The 18795-nt window shown below is 50.7% G+C and overlaps 2 protein-coding genes across 3 annotated transcripts; one reads left to right on the top strand and one right to left on the bottom strand.

Annotated features, from left to right (window-relative positions):
• Positions 1–1939: 1939 nt before the first annotated feature.
• Positions 1940–3355, bottom strand: LOC101286909 (transmembrane protein 241-like). Its single transcript, XM_033400724.2, has one exon. It carries the CDS (start codon positions 2760–2762, stop codon positions 1971–1973), a length of 792 nt encoding a protein of 263 aa, XP_033256615.2. The 5' UTR covers positions 2763–3355; the 3' UTR covers positions 1940–1970.
• A 3677-nt stretch (positions 3356–7032) lies between these two features.
• On the top strand, positions 7033–10789 carry MVB12A (multivesicular body subunit 12A). 2 transcript variants are annotated; one of them, XR_004475552.2, is made up of 9 exons: positions 7033–7295; positions 7425–7523; positions 7657–7753; positions 8742–8868; positions 9225–9344; positions 9435–9541; positions 9773–9934; positions 10149–10205; positions 10390–10440. XR_004475552.2 is itself a non-coding variant. In XM_004277575.3 (9 exons), exons 1-9 carry the CDS (start codon positions 7206–7208, stop codon positions 10450–10452), a joined length of 822 nt encoding a protein of 273 aa, XP_004277623.2. In that variant the 5' UTR covers positions 7036–7205; the 3' UTR covers positions 10453–10789. The 2 variants fall into 2 exon arrangements, 1 of the variants encoding a protein (XP_004277623.2); XM_004277575.3 differs by having other exon boundaries at positions 7036–7295; positions 9773–9834; positions 10390–10789.
• Positions 10790–18795: the final 8006 nt, after the last annotated feature.

Here is an 18795-nt window from a genome sequence, read left to right as displayed (position 1 = left end):
GTGGCTTCCACCTGGATGGTTGGGCTACTACACCCTGGGTATGGGGAGAATCCACCCTACAGTAACAAAAGTTGCCAACTTCCCTCCCCTCATCTGCTATCTCCCAGGCAGGCACGTTCTGTTTTCCACTGGTGCGATCATTTGGCCACTGTCTTTATTCCCTCTATTGGCCTGGAGGACGTTATAGCACACATAGAAGCCCTTAGTCAATACACCCAGCAGTCCGTAAATGAGAAGAGCTGTCCTCCAAAATAAGATGGCCTTGGACATCACTACTGCCTTGCAAGGAGGCACCTGGGCCATTATCCAAGCAGAATGTTGTGTGTTCATACCCGATGAGTCTGCTAACGTAGCATCTTTATTAAAGCACATGAGGACACAGTGAATGCCCTGAGTGACCCCCAGCCTCAGGGACTCAAGAAATCAGTGGTTCAGATCATGGTGATTTCGAACACACACAGCAGTGAGCGGTATAGCTGGCAGTGAACCACAGCTTGAAGTGAGATCTTAGTTCCCTGACCAAGGCTTGACCCCTGGTCGTGGTGGTGAGAGTGCCAAGTCCTAACCACTAGACCACGAGGGACTGTGGCTAGAGTCTGGGCCCCGGTCTTTGTCTGCCCTTAAAAGAGAACATTCTGACAAGGAGACGGAAGGTAGAAAGGAAAGTAAAGCATCTATTAGAAAAGCAGAGTACAGATGGACGGGTGAACTCACAAGAGAGTCGAGCCTTTGGGAAGTTTCAATTCTTTATAAGGGGGCAGTCTTCTGGTCTTAGTTTCCCCTCTGGCCAATCATCTTGCTTTGGGCCCATGGCTGATTTGCCTCAGGACCCTCCGTAGGTGCACACAGCCCTCAGACAAGATGGATTCTAACACAAGGGCCTCTGGCGGGATGGAGGCGGGGAATTGACATGACTTATTATGGTCTGGTGTCCCCTGGCTGCCCCTCTTTAAAAAAAGTTATTTATTTATTATTTATTTATTTTGGCCGCACTGGGTCTTAGATGCGGCAGGGGGGATATTTGTTGAGGCACACGGGATCTTTAGTTGCGGCATGCGGACTTCTTCGTTGCAGCATGTGGACTTCTTAGTTGTGACATGCAAACTCTTAGTTGTGGCATGCATGCGGGATCTAGTTCCCTGACCAGGGATTGAACCCGGGCCCCCTGCATTGCGAGTGTGGAGTTTTACCCACTGGACCACCAGGGAGGTCCCTATCCCCTGCCTTTTGACGCCCCAAGGAGCCTTTTAACGCATGTGCAGTGTCTTTCTTGCCCCGAGGATGGGAAATATGTGACCTCTTGATCTACTTTTTTTAAAGATTTATTATTTTTTAATTTATTTCTGGCTGCGTTGGGTCTTAGTTGCGGCATGTAGGATCTTCGTTGAGGCATGTGGGATCTTTTGTTGCGGTGTGCGGGCTTATTTCTCGTGCACGTGGGCTCTGTAGTTTGCGGCACGTGGTCTCTCCAGTTGAGGTGCGCGAGCGCGGTAGTTGTGTTGTGTGCGTTTCATTGCCCTGCGACATGTGGGATCTTAGTTCCCTGACAAGGGATTGAACCCACGTCCCCTGCATTGGAAGACAGATTCTTTACTACTGGACCACCAGGGAAGTGGCCAAGTTCTTTTCCTTTTTTTTTCTGTTTGGTGTTTTATTTATTTATTTATTTATATTTTGGGGGCTTGCATTGGGTTTTCGTTGCTGCGCGCCCGCTTTTGTCTAGTTGCGGCGAGCGGGGGCTACTCTCTGTTGCAGTGCTCAGGCTTCTCATTGTGGTGGCTTGTTGCAGAGCACGGGCTCTAGGCGCGTGGGCTTCAGTAGTTGCGGCATGCGGGCTCAGTAGTTGTGGCTCACGAACTCTAGAACACAGGCTCGGTAGCTGTGGCACACGGGCTTAGTTGCTCCACAGGAGGTGGGATCTTCCCAGACCAGGGCTCGAACCCGCGTCCCCTGCATTGGTAGGTGGATTCTTAACCACTGCGCCACCAAGGAAGCCCCTTAGCAAAGAAAATCCAGGTTGCACACTGCTCTGGGGTCATAAGGCATTTTAGCTTCACTGTGCTGAACGTGAGAAAGAATCCTAAAAATCCACTGGCACAGTAGCTGCCATGGAATCTATAGAAATACAGGAACAGAAAGTCCAGGACGCTGAGGAGATCCCCTGTGGGGTGAGATGCATATGCCAGGAGCACCACACTGAATAGATAGTTTAAGTACTGCTGGTCAGTGTCACTTAATGCGTTGGGTTTCTGGGATTTCTGTAGTATCTTATAAGCCCCTATGCAGCATAAGTGAATTACAGCCCAGAAATAAGCATCTGGATGAAACTGGGAGTCACTGAAGAGCAGACACCCTGCGGCAGCCAGGAGGAAGGGGGCACTACAGATCTTTGCAGGAGATGTTTTCTCTTTCTGAAAACATTTCTGGTGCCCACAGATGATAACTTTGGCTACATTATGCAAAATGAGAAACATAGGAATGGCCAGTGTGGACAGTGCCCTGGAACCAGCATAGGTGATACCCACAAACAGCACTGAAGCAGGAAGCCATGTGAAAACATCCGATCTTGAACTGCTGTTGATCTCTGCCCAGCCCAGTTTCCATGACACATGAAGCAAAAGTCCACCAATTAAAGCCTGCCACCCTTGGAATAACGTAGGGTAGGTAAATTTCAAGACAGACAGGACATACTTGTTCGTGAGGTAAGAAGCCAGGTAGCAGGTACAAAGCGTGAGGCCGACCAGGAACCGCCTCACGCACATCTGTCAATTTCCGCCGCTTCCCCGGGGAACCCGCGGGAGTCCCAGGGCCTCCGCGCAAGCCAGGCCACCCAGTGGCCAACCTCGATCTTTTACTTAAACAGGGTATAGCCTCTCTCTGTCCCTGCCATAACTGTTATCTTAAAGTGCCCACAGGAGACAAAATCCAACTATTTACCCTTATTTCCATCTCAAAATGCAAACGGGAGGCCAGTTGTAAATATCTAGCCTGGAGCCCACCTGCCTCTTGCCTCAGGAAATGTAAACAGAAGGCTAGTTGTAAATGTCCAGCCTGGAGCCCATCTATCTCCTGCCTCAATGGGGCTCTTGGTGGGAAAAATTGTGACTTGTTTTGGGCATCCTTATCTTAATCTGTGTTTCCTCTCCCAGGTACCTATGTTGCCTCTGTGCTATCTGCCTCCAGAACCACATAGGCGCCTAACGAGCCACCTCCAATGCTAATGCAATCCCTGGCTGACTACTCAGTGCATATCCTGGAAGAGGGGGCCATGTGAAATTGTAAGAGCTGGTCATGAGGGGCGGAGTGTTGGAGTGTAACCAAGAATGGGGTCTGACTGCTCACTGCTCAAAAGCCAATAAAGAGACAAGGTTGGTGGAAAGGAAAGTTTGCTTTATTTTGGAGGCCGGCAACCGGGGGTGCGGGGAGGATGGACTCCTGTCCAAAGGCCAACTCCCTTTGAGGTCCCTGCATGCAGGGGCTACATGCAGAAACTGCACAGTCAGCTCTGACAGTCATCTTGAAATTGGTCATGTGGTGGTCTGACCAGCATCATCTTGATTGTTTTAAGTACAGTTAATCTTCAGCTCCAGCGTTTGCTCCCATTTCTTTGAGGCCAGTTCTTGGAATTGCGTAAATTGGAGCAGCTTAGGTCCTGGCTGCAGTCTGGTCATCATGTAGTTAACTTCTTCCACCTGGTGGGGGGGTTCGGTATCTACAAGACAGCTCACAGGATATGGCTCAGAATATTATCTATAGCCCTTGAGAAGGAACTAAAAGTCCTTGACTATGCTTAATGAGTAAACTATTATTATTTAGTCTCGCTAGACTGTTTTCCTTTGTTTCTACATTTTCTCATTTTTCTGATTAAATTTATTCTTCGACTAAAATTTTTCCACAAACAAAAGGCAGGCTGAGGACATGGGGAAGGACCGACTACAGGGTCCTGCTCCGTTTCAGGAGGAGGTCACTGAGAGGACGTGGCTACCAGTTGACCCTCGAGGTGGACCCAGGGAACCAGAGGCCCCTCACCCCCTCTCCATCCTTGGAATGTATGTTCCACCCACTGTTCTCACAAAGGGAGCCATTTTCAAGGATGCAGCCTTGAGAGAGTAGAGTGTTGTTGAGACAATCTGAACGGTATATGCGACTGAATCCTGTTAAGATCTTTATATATACTTTTAAGATTCTGGTAAGCAGTGTTGCTGCAGGAGAGAAAGTGGGGTATGAGACGATGGTCACATCCCAGGTCTTAGGTGAGTCCCTGGGACGGCCACCAAGTGTGGGTTCTTGGCTTTGCACAGGAAAGAATTCAAGAGCGAGCCATAGTAAAGTGAAAGAAGGTTTATTCAGGGAGATACACATGCCATAGACAGAGTGTGGGCCATCTCAGAAGGCAAGAGGCCCCAGGATATGGGGTTGTCAGTTTTTATAGGGGGTGGGTAATTTCATAGGTTAATGAGTGTGAAGATTATTCCAACTATTTTGGGGAAGGGGAGGGGATTTCCAGGAATTGGGCCACCGCCAACTTTTTGGCCTTTTACGGTAGGCCTCAGAACTGTCAGGGAGCCTGTGGGTGTGACATTTAGCTTACTGATGTATTACAATTAGTGTATACTGAGGCTCAAGGTCTAGTGGAAGTCGACTCCTCCGCCATCTTGGACCTAGTTGGTTCTAACTGAGGTAGGAGATAGATGGGCCCCTGGGTTAGACAGCTGGTGTTTGTCAAGTGGAGTAAAATTGAAGCTTTGTTCTCACCCAGACACTCCAAGGACAAAGCTGGTGGCAGAAGCTGAGCTCTGCTGAAGTAAAGAGATAAGATGACAACTCCTGAGGTCAAGGAAAACTTCCCTGTCTGCACATGCTCAGGAAGGCTCCTTGGGGGTCAAAAAGGGAGGGGGCACCACCCCATAAGTGTGGACATGCACCCACAGGCCTTTGCGGTGGGATCCATCTTAGCAAAAAGTTGTGCACGCATGTTGGGGAGTGACCTAGAACAGGTCAGATGTGAGAAAAGAAATGAGATAATTGGCCAAAGATAAACAAAGACCCGGAAGGACTGTCCTATATAAGGGATTTGTATCAGCTCTTTACTGCACTCTTCCTCATTAGAGAGGTGGCCCATACCCTTTCTCTCTAGGTGTGTATTTCTGCCTAGCTTTCTGTGTATTCTGTATTTCTGCCTGATTTAAATAAATAAACTTCTTCTCTGTGTGCCCTCCCATACACCACGGTGCTGTGTCTCTAATAATAAACTTTGCACCTGTTTTTACAATTTTTGCCTCCTTGAAACATTCCTGCTTTCAAACAGGGGAAACAGCCAGGGCCCCTTTTTCTTCTAGTCTTTAGCCCCTGGTGGTATAGTGGCTAGGATTCCTGGTTTTCATCCAGGCTACCCAGGTTCAATTCCTGGGCAGGGAACTGAGATCTCTCTTCAGGACCACTCACTGCAGTCTCTCCGAGATCATAACCAGTTTATGTCATGTCCTCAATGGCTATGTCATTTTTTTAAAGGTTGTGCCCTGCCCCTTTCCTATCTCAGTGTGGAGATCTATTCATCTTGTGGCTGCCTGAGACAAGCCTCGTATATAAGTTCCCTCGTTTGTTAAACCTGCCACCTACAAATCCGGAGTGGTCTGCCTCTTTCTTTGGTTTCTCCTTGCCTTCTGTGTATGGGGGTCAGTTTCAAATTTCACCTGGGGAACTCCTGGGGTTGGGAACCAACATTCCTCCTAAGCAGTGGGAATAATGGGGTACTTCAAGAGGACCCCATAGTCTTGAGATTGTAAAGTGAAAGAAAGTCTTTCAGAAAGTTCTGAGGACTGTTCCACCGGTTAGAGGTCAAAGCACAGTTGTATAGTTTTTGAGTCAAGGTTTTGACAGTTTACGTAGTCCAGATCTGCACATACAAGGTGAGTAGTGGGTTATCATGACCCTTTACAGGATTGAGAAAGAAATGTTATTTCCTGGGCTTCCCTGGTGGCGCAGTGGTTGAGAGTCCGCCTGCCGATGCAGGGGACACGGGTTCGTGCCCCGGTCTGGGAAGATCCCACATGTCGCAGAGCGGCTGGGCCCGTGAGCCATGGCTGCTAAGCCTGTGTGTCCGGAGCCTGTGCTCCACAACGGGAGAGGCCACAACAGTGAGAGGCCCGCGTACCACAAAAAAAATAAAATAAAATAAAGGTGTGATTCCTAAATGTCCCAAAATGTCGGAAAATTAAAGTGTTATGTTTAAAAAAAAAAAAAAAAAGAAACGAAATGTTATTTCCTAAGGAGCTACCTTCCTGGCGCCGGAAGCTCTTTTCTTTCAAGCAGGCACTCCTGTGTTAAGGATATCTAGTTAACATATAATGCAGATGCACAATGCACGCTAAAGGGGAGCAGGTAGTGGCCCAAACGGCAGAGAGAATTTTATGTTAAAAGTTTTTTTGTCCTGGCTTAAAAACAATTTTATTTCATCACAAATATAAAAACCATTATTTTTTTTTCTCACAGGTGGTACAAAAAACAGGCAGTGGGCTAACCCAGGATATTGTAAAAAATTGGAAAATATACAGGAGTAGATAGTATTCTCTTCCCTAGTTTTCCATATTTCCCCCTGAGGCGTGTAAAAGCATGTAGCCATGCTAAATACTTCTATAACATTTAAAAAAACCTAATTGTATCTGTGAATAATTACTCAAGTTACACCAAGATTTCATGGCTCAAGTTGGTCCGTATTTTTCGTTAAACTAATCGCAGCATAACACATGAACGTGTCCTTTCGGATGACCTCCTGGAGCTAGAATTGCGAGTTTTTCATATTCCTCCCCCAAATTTCCGTGAAACACCGACCGTATCTCTGGAGTAGAGGCTGGTATCGCAAGGAATTCTGGGGAATGTAGTTTTGGTTTGCAGCTAGCGAGACATTTCCGGCAGAAGTTGCTGGGCGTGAGAAGAAAGCGAGACAGTTTTCCGCAAACGTCGCTCAAAGGCCCACCGTGGGGTTGGGGGGTTGTGGGGCGGGGAGGGTGGGCATGAAGGGTGTGGCTGCTTGTCCCTACGCGTTTGGCCGGCGGCTTCCCCGGCACGCTCATACGGCGCTTCCGGGTCCCCGGTCTTGCAAGGCCGTCTGGGAGTTGTAGTTCAGACTCTTGCCCGAATTCCGAAGTCCAGCTGCGGCTAGGAGGTCAGAGGCCGTCCCCCGCCTTCGGTGCTTGGCTTGGAGGATGGATCCGGGGTCCGGGGCCGACGCGGCCCCGTTGGCTGGTTTGGCCTGGTCGTCGGCCTCGGGGCCCCCGCCGCGGGGGTTCAGTGCGGTGAGCAATGTCAGGGGACCAGGGACGAACAGGGAGAGAGGCGGCGACACCAGGGGCCGGGGGTTGAATGGGGGCAGAGTCGGCTGCGGCCGGGTAAGAGCCTGGCGCTGACCCGCATCCGCGCTGTAGATCTCCTGCACTGTGGAGGGGGCGCCCGCCAGCTTCGGCAAGACTTTCGGGCAGAAATCCGGCTACTTCCTGTGTCTCAATCCTTTGGGCAGCCTAGAGGTAAGGGGCCCTCACCTTCGGAGTCCCCGGGGTCCTCCCACTCCCCTTTGTCCATTCGCTGAGCTCTATGCTAGGCACACGGTCCCTGCTGCTGAGTGATTCTCAATGTATCCCCTCCCCCCCCCCCCGCCAGAATCCACAGGAGAACGTGGTGGTCGATATCCAGGTCCTGGTGGACAAGAGCCCCCTCCCGCCGGGATTCTCCCCGGTCTGCGACCCCCTGGACTCCAGTGAGTCCCCTGTCGAAGGCGGGAGTGGGGTGGGGGGTCAGGGGCACGTTCGCGTCTCTGCGGGGAGGGTCCAGGAAAGGAATGGAGGGACCACAGGCATGCGATTTTTGAATTTTGGCCGCCCCCTTGATGCACTGGGTAATGACAGTGTTGGCTGAGGACTCAGAGGCCTGATCTAGGGCGGGACGATGTACCCCACCCTGCGTAAAAATGTGCCATTGGTACAGTCTCTGTTCTAGAGTAAGTGTTCAGTCAATGCGACCTGTTTTTTACTACCCCGCCTTCTTCTTACACTGTAGCTAAGCTGATCCACGCGCAGTTCTATTTTCCACTTCCACGCTTTTGCACACGGGCTCCGGTTACCCTGGAGCTGCCCTCCCAGTCCCGACTGCTCTGCTTTCTAACCATCAGGCTCTCCCTGCCTCTCATGCCCTCTCCATGTCTTGTCATTTCTATTTGGCTCTCAGCATATATCTACTGGTACTGGACTTGGCAAACTTTTCCTGTAAAGGGCCAGGTAGTAAATATGTTAGGCTTTCCAGCCCAGATGGTTTCGTTGCATATATAAAATATATACCCCTTTAAAAATGTAAAAGCCATGCTTTGCTCATGAGCCAGACAAAAACGGATTTGGCTCATAGGTTGTAGTTTGCTGACCTCGGGATTAGAGGGCTGAGGGAAAGTGTGTTTGGAGGGCCAGGATGGGTGTCCAGTTCTGGCTGATCCCACAGCTACCCACCCTCACTGTGGTGCCCATGGCCACCCCATGAATGCTCCTCCATGTCACCAAAGATGAGCCTGCCCCAATGGCTCCTGAAAGCTTCATGGATTCCCCTCCTATGGCTTTACCATTCATGATGTAACCGCTGACCCAGCTCCATCCAGATGGCTGCCTTAAACAGCACCTTGGCGAGCATTCTCCTGGAGCCATCTTTGGACCCCTTTCCTGCTTCTCCCCTTTTCTCATTCCCCTGTCCCTCACTCCCAGAGGCCTCCGTGTCCAAGAAGAAACGCATGTGTGTGAAGCTGGTGCCCTTGGGGGTCGCGGACACAGCTGTCTTTGACGTCCGGCTGAGTGGGAAAACCAAGACGGTGCCTGGATACCTGCGAGTAGGGTAGAGCCACCCCCCAGCCCTCCTTCCTTGGCCTCCCAACCCCCATACCTACCCCTCTGACCCTCAGGGACCCCCATGAGTCCTTCCGTCCCTTCTGCCACCTCTCTGTGCCTCAGTTTCCACATGTTAAGGTGGGGACAGTTGTACCAATCTCATAGGGTGATGGTGAGAACCAAATGAGTTGGTGTGTCTGAAGCACCTGGTATGGTGACTGCACCCATCATACTAGTTAGTATGTTGCCGCGCGTGTGGGCTGAGATGTGAGGTCACCGGAGGCCTGCCTTCCCCTGGCAGCTCTTCTCAGCCCTGGCTGCACACTGGGCCAGAGCCCCTTCTCTCTTTTCCTCCTCCTCTAGGGACATGGGGGGCTTCGCCATCTGGTGCAAGAAGGCCAAGGCCCCGCGGCCAGTGCCCAAGCCCCGAGCTCTCAGCCGAGACATGAGAGACCTCTCCCTGGACCCACCTGGCCAGCCCAGGTGAGTCCTCGGGCTCAGGGATGAGAGCGACCATGGGGCGGGGGGCGGTGGCTATCAGGCCTCTGACTTGGGTCATCCTGCCTCCACCAGCAAGGGTGGCTTCCTGGAGCGGACGCTCTCGAGGCTGGGCTCTCGGGCGTCTACACTTCGGAGGAGCGACTCCATCTACGAGGCCTCCAACCTCTACGGCATCTCAGGTGAGCACAGAGCAGGGAAATTGAGGCACAGGGGTGGGGGTGGGGCTAGACTGGCCCGAGATTGTACAGCCAGGAAGGTGCAAGGGCAGGGTTGGACCAGGCCTGGGCTTTCCCCCATTCTGTCAAGACTGGGAAAAGCCGAGACCTCCAGGATGGGCTTCTCAGGGTGGGAAGCGGGCAGGCCTCAAGTCTCCTGGGCCTCAGCTCCTTCCCCCCACCTGCTTTCCTCAGCCATGGATGGGGTTCCCTTCACGCTGCACCCCCGATTCGAGGGCAAGAGCTGTGGTCCCCTGGTGAGTCCGGGTCCGCCCCTTCCCACTGCGTTTCTAGGCAACAGGAATCAGGGAGCATCATCTGTGTAACCAGCACCTCAGCACAGAGGGGAGTTCCTGGGTGAGAGGAGGCTGGAGGCCAAGGCAAGGGGGCGGGAGGGTCTCCTGGAATGGGGGAGTCAGGAGGAGCAGCTGGATGCTGGGGGCGAGAGATGGTGGCAGGAAAGGGGAGTGGACATTCAGGCAAATATTGAGGGGGCCCTCCTTTCAGACGAGGGAACGGGGGTTCCACGTTGGGGTCCCCGCCCGAGATTGACATGCCCCTTGCCTGCCAGGCCTTCTCTGCCTTTGCTGATCTGACCATCAAGTCACTGGCGGACATTGAGGAGGAGGTGGGTGCAGGGGAGGGGGTGGGGTTGGGGGGTGCAGCCCCCCAGTCTCCCCTGGGTCCCTCTTCTCTCCCAGCTATAACCCACCTCGAGGGCTCCAGATCCCCCTGCCCCACCATTTCTCCGGCACCCCAGTGGCTCCTCCTTCGCTCTGTGCTCTCCGCTCACCCCACTCCCCACCCCCCAGTACAACTACGGCTTCGTGGTGGAGAAGACGGCAGCTGCCCGCCTGCCCCCTAGCGTCTCTTAGCCCCTCACCGGCCCCAGGGAAGAGTCCCCTGCCTGACAGCCCCGGACCGGCAGCTGCCCACCGCATTGAATCTTGGGAGCCTTGGCGGCGCAAGGCATTATGGACCCTCAGCCACTCAGCGGAGCAGCAGCCCTGGAGGAGGGGCCGGGAGCGGTCTGCTTGGTGATGGGTCTACTGCCCTCCGGGCCGTGATGGGCAAGGCAAGGGGTAGGGGGCTGGACGGAAACCAGTGCCTTCAAGTCATTTGTGTCAAAACTCGCTGGTGCCTGGAGGCCACGCGGGCGTCCTCCCTCCAGGAAATAAAACACCACGCTGTCCGGGCCGTCTGTAGTCTCCATTCTGACTGTGGGTCTCTGTGGCTCGCAGGAGCCAGGGACGGACGCACACCCAGCAAGCGGGTGAAATCCTGGAGGGCAGGGGGCGCTGCCACCACTCCCATTCTACAGAGGGAGAAACTGAGGCTCAGCGAGTGCCTGAGCCGGGATTCCGAATCACAGAGGAGACCGGGTCCCGCCCCTCCATCATTGCGCATAACAGTAATAATAGTAACAGCCACCGTTTATACTTCGAGGACCTTCTCACCAACACCTGATGTACAGTATCTCATTTAGTCCTCCCCCAGCTCAGTGGGAAGCCCTGGTTGCGTGGCCATTTCACAGATAGGGAAACCGAAGCAGGAGGCGGCTAAATTCACAGCTGGGATTCCAACCCAGAGCCTGCTCTCTTAACCACCAAGCTGTTCTGTTCTGTGCGTCCCTTTTCCTCCGCTGTGTGGTAGACACAAACGGTGGATACTCACGAATTGCAGTAGTTACCTCTTGTAAAGTAGCGTGAAAACCGAATTAGGAAATACTGTATTCCTCGGGGAGATACAGGTAGGTTTTTGTAAGCCACTAGTCACATTTTGTTCAAGTAATCAATACATAACCTTGTTTTCTGTGCATTTCAAGACACCTTGTTTAATATACATGCTGCCAATTTGTTAACGGTGAACTCACGGCCACCAGCCCTAGAACTCACGTCTGAACAAAGCTCATCGGAGAGTATTTGCTTCCGGAGGCACATCCCAGCCTTCTTGCACCTGGCGACACTAGATAGCTCTTCAGCACTACACTTGGGGGCCTTTGCAAACAGCAAAACTCACCAATGAAAAAGCACAAAAATGCAAAATGGGCCCCTGGCTAGACCTCAAGAAGGATGCCTGTTTACAGTCAGAGCTGGAACAGGAAGGCAGGACATCGCCTTGTCCTACCACAGCTGGGAACACGCACCTCTGAGGACTCAAATTTTTTCCGGCACTGTGCGTGTCCACCAATAGCCACAAAAGCCCTGTGAGTATCGATCTGGGGGTCACAGATTTGATCCAGTAGGAGAATTGGCGAATACGGACTCCACAAACTATTTGTGAAATGAACCACCCCAGGGCTCACACTGTCTCTCCCACGCGTGTGCTTCCTTTTCTGCTCTCTCTTCCCCAGGTACCCATAGCGTCAGGGTGGCCCAGGTCAGGAACATTCCCCAGATCTCTGCAGCGTAGGAAGGCTTAAGGCTTATTTCTCATCCACTTCACGTGCCCATGGCAGGGCGGCAACAGGCTGCTCGTCGTAGTGGCAAGGATCCCACGCTGTCAAGTGCTCTGGCCTGGAAGTGCCTTGTCAAAGTTCTGCTCACAGCTCATTGGCCAGAAGGGGTCACACGGGGTCCCAAGGGGATGTGCCACCCACCCAGGCACTTGTGTCTAACAACACTGGCCTGGGGACCTGAAGGGGGAGATACTGCTCTGCACAGGGATCTGAGGGAAAAGAGTCCTCTGCCCTGGGAGTCTGAGGGCGGAGACAGTGAACTATCCTGGAGGGGAGGGTCGGGGGAGACGGTACCCCCTCCCCACACCCCACTTCAGCTGCCTTGGAAAAACTAGGCCTCTGATGCTAAGATATCTCCCCGGATCTCTCCACTCTGGGCGTAGCCAGCACCTGCCAGGTCCCACCCAGGTTGCTCTGGCGCCGGCCATGGAATCCGATCCAGCTGGGAAGCAAAGCCTGTTTGTTCTCTCTGGTTGTGATCTTGGCCACCCCGAAACCAGCCCCAGATCACTTTCCAGGGCATCTGTGTGTAACCAGGGGCCCCCGGACGACCCATACTGGCCTTGGGTCTGACTGGATCAACCATCATTGCCAGGTCACTCACTCTGCAAAATCCCAATTCTCTTGAGTGCAACAGGGCCTGGGAACAGCCTCACAAAGGAAAGTCCCGATGGAGCCTCTCCCCTTAGCCCCCAACTCCTGACTTGGGCCACATCAATCCTCACAGCTCCAACTAAGCTTACATCCTCTTGGGCTACAGGGAAGGGAGAAGAAGAGGAAGACTTATCCTCCCTTTAGCCGGCTCTGAGGCGCTGAGACCCGGGCATCACAGGGTCCTGGGGACTGAGAGGGACATTTCTGGGGAGATGTGGTCCCAGCTCCAATGCTCACTAGCTGGTGACCCTGAGCAGTGGCTTAACCTCTCTATACCTCGGTTTGTCCATCTTTACAATGGGAATCTCAATGGTCCTCACCTCATTTGGTAGTTCTGAGGGAGAACTCTTGTGGGGCTGTGTCTCTCCGCTGCCTCTGCTGACTGTTGCAAAAACTCTTCCTGGCTCTCAAAGTTCTTCTCAGCTGGAAGGCTTCTGCAGCCCAAAGTCGTCTTCTACTGGCTTCTACTAGTCTGGCTTCTGCTAGTGGCATACCCCACACTTCTTGTATTCAAGTGTTCCAGAGCCCAGATGTGGCCCCTACTGCTCTCTCCACCCCCAGATCAGAGGAATGATCTGTGCCAGTCTTGAGCATCCCCTTGGGCACCCTCCCACCCAAACCCCCAAAGCTGCTGGCTTCTACCCCATCATTCATCCTGCCTATTTTTTTGTTTGTTTGTTTTGGTTTTGTTTTTTTGCCATGCTGCTTGACTTGCGGGATCTTACTTCCCCGACCAGAGACTGAACTTGGGCCACTGGCAGTGAAAGTGCTGAGTCCTAACCACTGAACCACCAGGGAATTCCATTATGCCTGTTCTTGAACTTGATCTAAGCGCAATGCCCAAACGAGTCCTCTTCTCTTCTGAGCCTGGCTAATTATATTCACTATTAGGTCTGAGACACTCATCTGTGTTGCCTGAATCAGTAATTCCCTCTTGTTAATTGCTGAGTAGTATTCCATTGTATGGATGTACCACAGTCTGTTCATCTGTTGATGGACATTTGGATTGTCCCTAGTTCTTGGCCATTGAAAGAAATTGCTCTGAGTACTCTTGTACATGTCTTTTGATGAATACACACTCATTTTTTTTTATTCTTACTAGTCATATATATATATTTTTTTAACATCTTTATTGGAGTATAATTGCTTTACAATGGTGTGTTAGTTTCTGCTTTATAACAAAGTGAATCAGTTATACATATACATATGTTCCCATATCTCTTCCCTCTTGCGTCTCCCTCCCTCCCACCCTCCCTATCCCACCCCTCTAGGTGGTCACAAAGCACTGAGCTTATCTCCCTGTGCTATGTGGCCGCTTCCCACTAGCTATCTATTTTACGTTTGGTAGTATATATATGTCCATGCCACTCTCTCACTTTGCCCCAGCTTACCCTTCCCTTTCCCCGTATCCTCAAGTCCATTCTCTAGTAGGTCTGCGTATTTATTCCCATCTTGCCCCTAGGTTCTTCATGATCATTTTTCTTTTTTTAGATTCCATATATATGTGTTACCATATGGTATTTGTCTTTCTCTTTCTGACTTAACTTCACTCTGTTTGACAGACTCTAGGTCCATCCACCTCACTACAAATAACTCAATTTTGTTTCTTTTTATGGCTGAGTAATATTCCATTATATATATGTGCCACATCTTCTTTATCCATTCATCTGTTGATGGACACTTAGGTTGCTTCCATGTCCTGGCTATTGTAAATAGAGCTGCAATGAACATTGTGGTACATGACTCTTTTTGAATATGGTTTTCTCAAGGTGTACGCCCAGTAGTGGGATTGCTGGGTCGTATGGTAGTTCTATTTGTAGTTTTTTAAGGAACCTCCATACTGTTCTCCATAATGGCTGTACCAATTTACATTCCCACCAACAGTGCAAGAGGGTTCCCTTTTCTCCACACCCTCTCCAGCATTTATTGTTTGTAGATTTTTTGATGGTGGCCATTCTGACCTGTGTGAGATGATATCTCATTGTAGTTTTGATTTGCATTTCTCTAATGATTAATGATGTTGAGCATTCTTTCATGTGTTTGTTGGCAGTCTGTATATCTTCTTTGGAGAAATGTCTATTTAGGTCTTCTGTCCATTTTTGGATTGGGTTGTTTGTTTTTTTTGATATTGAGCTGCATGAGCTGCTTGTAAATTTTGGAGATTAATCCTTTGTCAGTTGCTTCATTTGCAAATGTTTTCTCCCATTCTAAGGGTTGTCTTTTCGTCTTGTTTATGGTTTCCTTTGCTGTGCAAAGGCTTTGAAGTTTCATTAGGTCCCATTTGTTTATTTTTGTTTTTATTTCCATTTCTCTAGGAGGTGGGTCAAAAAGGATCTTGCTGTCATTTATGTCATAGAGTGTTCTGCCTGTGTTTTCGTCTAAGAGTTTGATAGTGTCTGGCCTTACATTTAGGTCTTTAATCCATTTTGAGTTTATTTTTGTGTATGGTGTTAGGGAGTGTTCTAATTTCATTCTTTTACATGGAGCTGCCCAGTTTTCCCAGCACCACTTATTGAAGAGGCTGTCTTTTCTCCACTGTATATTCTTGCCTCCTTTATCAAAGATAAGGTGACCATATGTGTGTGGGTTTATCTCTGGGCTTTCTATCCTGTTCCATTGATCTATATCTCTGCTTTTGTGCCAGTACCATACTGTCTTGATTACTGTGGCTTTGTAGTATAGTCTGAAGTCAGGGAGCCTGATTGATGAATACACACTCATTCTTGTTGGGTAAATACCCTGAGCGGAAATTCTAAGTGGTAAGGGAGGCCTATCTTCAGCTTAAGCAGATACGGCCAAGCAGACTTCTAAGACTGTCACACAAATTTACCCTCCCACCCACAGCAAATAAGAGTTCCAGTGGCTCCATGTCTTCACCAACACTTGGCATTGTCAGTTTTGTTAATTTTGCCCATTTGTCTCACCAGTTTGAATTTCTTAGCTATCATGTGCACTCTTGCCAGCTTAGAAATCTCAACTGAAAAAGCTGGCCCGTGCTGTATAGAAAACACCCCTTTCTCATCTTCCTTATCCACCTGCCCTTTTTATTTGTCATGGGGAAGAGCCCACAGAGAATTTACAAGACATTAAGTAGCTTGTGAGATGGTTCCCTTTGGAACCTTTTGTCTTGGTATCCTGGTGTTCAGGCCTGTGTAATCCTCCACTTGAGGGCAGGCTGGGTCTAGTGTAGACTCACCTCTAACCAATGGAATACAGTAAGGGTGATGGGACTTCACTTCTGTGAGTAGGTTTAAAATACAAGATTTCCATCTTGTTGCAGACTCTCTCTTGTTGGCTACGATGATGCACACTGCCCTATAAGGAGGCCCACATGTCACAGAACTGAGGGCAGCCTCTGGCCAACAGCCAGCAAGGAACCAAGGACTTAAGTTCCACAGCTCACAGGGAATTGAATCCTGCCAACAACCACAAAGTGAACTTGAAAGCAGATCCTACCCTGGTTGAATCATTTTTTTTTCTTTTTTTAAATTTATTTATTTATATTTGGCTGCATCAGGTCTTCGTTGCTGCGCATGGGCTTTCTCTAGTTGTGGCGAGTGGGGGCTACTCTTCGTTGCGGTGCGCAGGCTTCTCATTGCAGTGGCTTCTCTTTGTTGTGGAGCACAGGCCCTAGAGCAGGCAGGCTTCAGTAGTTGTGACACGCGGGCTCAGTAGTTGTGGCTCGCGGGCTGTAGAGCACAGGTTCAGTGGTCGTGGGGCACGGGCTTAGTTGCTCCATGGCATGTGGAATCTTCCCAGACCAGGGCTTGAACCCATGTCCCCTGCACTGGCAGGTGGATTCTTAACCACTGCGACACCAGGGAAGCCCTTAAAGTGTTTTTAATAAAGTGTTCTCTGGGGGAAAGGGGCCCCTTGTTTGCTCTGAGCAATCTCCCTCAAGGTGGCATCTGACCTTCTGTTCTAAATGTCACCAGCACAGAGGACCCCAACTCCATCTGCCACTTTCAGAAGATTTTACCTGCAGAAGTAAAGATGGGAGACCAGTGGGTGTGATGAGGGGGCAACAGTGGTGACCCTTGTGTGAGTTAGGCAGGGTGTTGGCACATGGTGGGCATCCAAAAACCAACAGCTCTTCTCAACCACAAATAGCACAGTTAAGTGCTTTCAATATCCCATTTATGCCTGCTGTTGCAAAAATGCCACGAAGCTGGAGCAGATGCTATCTGTGCCTCCCTCCCCTCCACAGCAAGTACCTGTGACCCTGCCTGGGGCCTCCTGTGGCCAGAGGAGTGTGTCTAGCTGGTGCACAGGGAAGGCTAGAAGTGTGAGGGGTCAGTCCCTCTGGGAACAGCTCTCAGCTAATGCCTGATGGAAATAGGAGGATAAATATCCCAGCCCCCTCACCCCTGGGCTGGGACCAACTGCCATGTGTGCTCTATACTGTCTCCCTGGGGTGCCCAGGGGGATCGAGCCCCCGTTGCCCTTAGCGCCATCTGCCCATTGGCGCCCCCTGCAGGGTTCCGGGGCTTCCTGGGGTCACTTCCCAGGTAAACCACATCTTGGCAATCATCTCAGCCTTTGGTTCTGATGACCCTAAACCAAGGCAACATCTTTTTTATAATTAATTAATTAATTAGGTTGTGTCGGGTCTTAGTTGTGGCATCTTCATTGGGGTATGCGGGATCTTTTCGTTGCAGTGCACGGGCTCTTCGTTGCAGCGTGCGGGCTCAGTAGTCGTGGAGCATGGGCTTAGTTGCCCCACGGCATATGGGATCGTAGTTCCCCGACCAGGGATCAAACCTGGGTCCCTTGCATTGGAAAGCGCATTCTTAACCACTGGACCATGAGGGAAGTCCCCAAGGCAGCATCTTTAACAGATGTGTCTACACCTCAAAATGTACCAGGATGCCGACAGCTACTTATGTCGGTGAGGCCCGTGGAGCTAACGGAGTCATTGATACTCTCTGATTTGGTCCTCACAGCTGTACTATGATGGGATTGGGGGATTAGCCCTATTTTATAAAGAAAGAAACTGAAGTGCAGGTCGCATGACTGCTCCCTGAGCCAGGTCTGTCCAAGCTGGCTCTTGGAACACAAAACCCTCATCAGGTGCCCGGGACAGGGAGCAACCAGAGCGTTTGGCTCCAGCCCTAGGACCAGCCTCTTCCCTGCTCGCCAGATTCTGATCAAAATACGAAGGTGCTCAGCACCCCATCCAGGGCAGTGTCGACAACAGGGCCAGGTTTCAGCAGGGACTGTGGGCAGCGCTTCCAGCCAGCCTCCCACGTTGTAACCTTGCAGACTTTCCAGGGCTCCAGTTCTTGGTCCCAGGAGGACACGCGGAGATCAGACTGGGATGAGGCTAGTGAGCACGTAGGGCCCACATTTAAGGAGGTGCTCGCTTCAAACTTGGGGCCCACCTGCACGTAAGGAACCTGAGAGTGAGTGCCTCCTTAAATTTTCTTTTTTTTTTTTAAGTTGAGGTGAAATTCACACAACATGAAATTCACCAATTAAAAATGTACAGTTCAGTGGCATTTAGCGCATGGACGATGTGCAACCATCACCTCTATCTAGTTCCAGAACATTTCCATCACCCCAAAGGAAACGTCATCCCTATTAGCCATTACTCCCCATTCCCCCTCCCCCAGCCCCTGGCAACCACTAATCTACTTTATATCTCTATAGGTTTGCCTGTTCTGGACATTTCATATCAATGGGATCATTGGCCTTTGTGTCTGGCTTCTTTCAATCAGCATCATGTTTTCAGGGTTCATCCACATTGTAGCATGTGTCAGAGCTTCCTTCCTTTTATGGCTGAGTAATATTCCACTGTATGGATGGATCACTTTTTGTTTATTCATTCATCTATTGATGGACATTTGGGTCGTTTCCACCTTGTGGTGCTTGTGACTAGCGCTGCTATGAATGCACGTGTACAAGGATTTGTCTGAACCCTTGTTTTCAATTCCTTAGAGCCTCCTTAAATTTTGTACCCGCACCCTAGTCCTGGCCTTGAAGATTAGGCCTAGACGTCTAGCTTCTAATTCTCCTGACCAGTCCACCCGGTACTCCTCGCACACAGCCAGCTTGGGTCCTTCCTCCTCAACTCTCTTGCCCACCCTCAGAGTCCCCAGGGCCTCCC

This window comes from Orcinus orca, chromosome 3 (genome assembly GCF_937001465.1).
Source record: "Orcinus orca chromosome 3, mOrcOrc1.1, whole genome shotgun sequence".
NCBI lineage: Eukaryota > Metazoa > Chordata > Mammalia > Artiodactyla > Delphinidae > Orcinus > Orcinus orca.
This window is presented reverse-complemented; position numbering and strand designations above follow the sequence as displayed.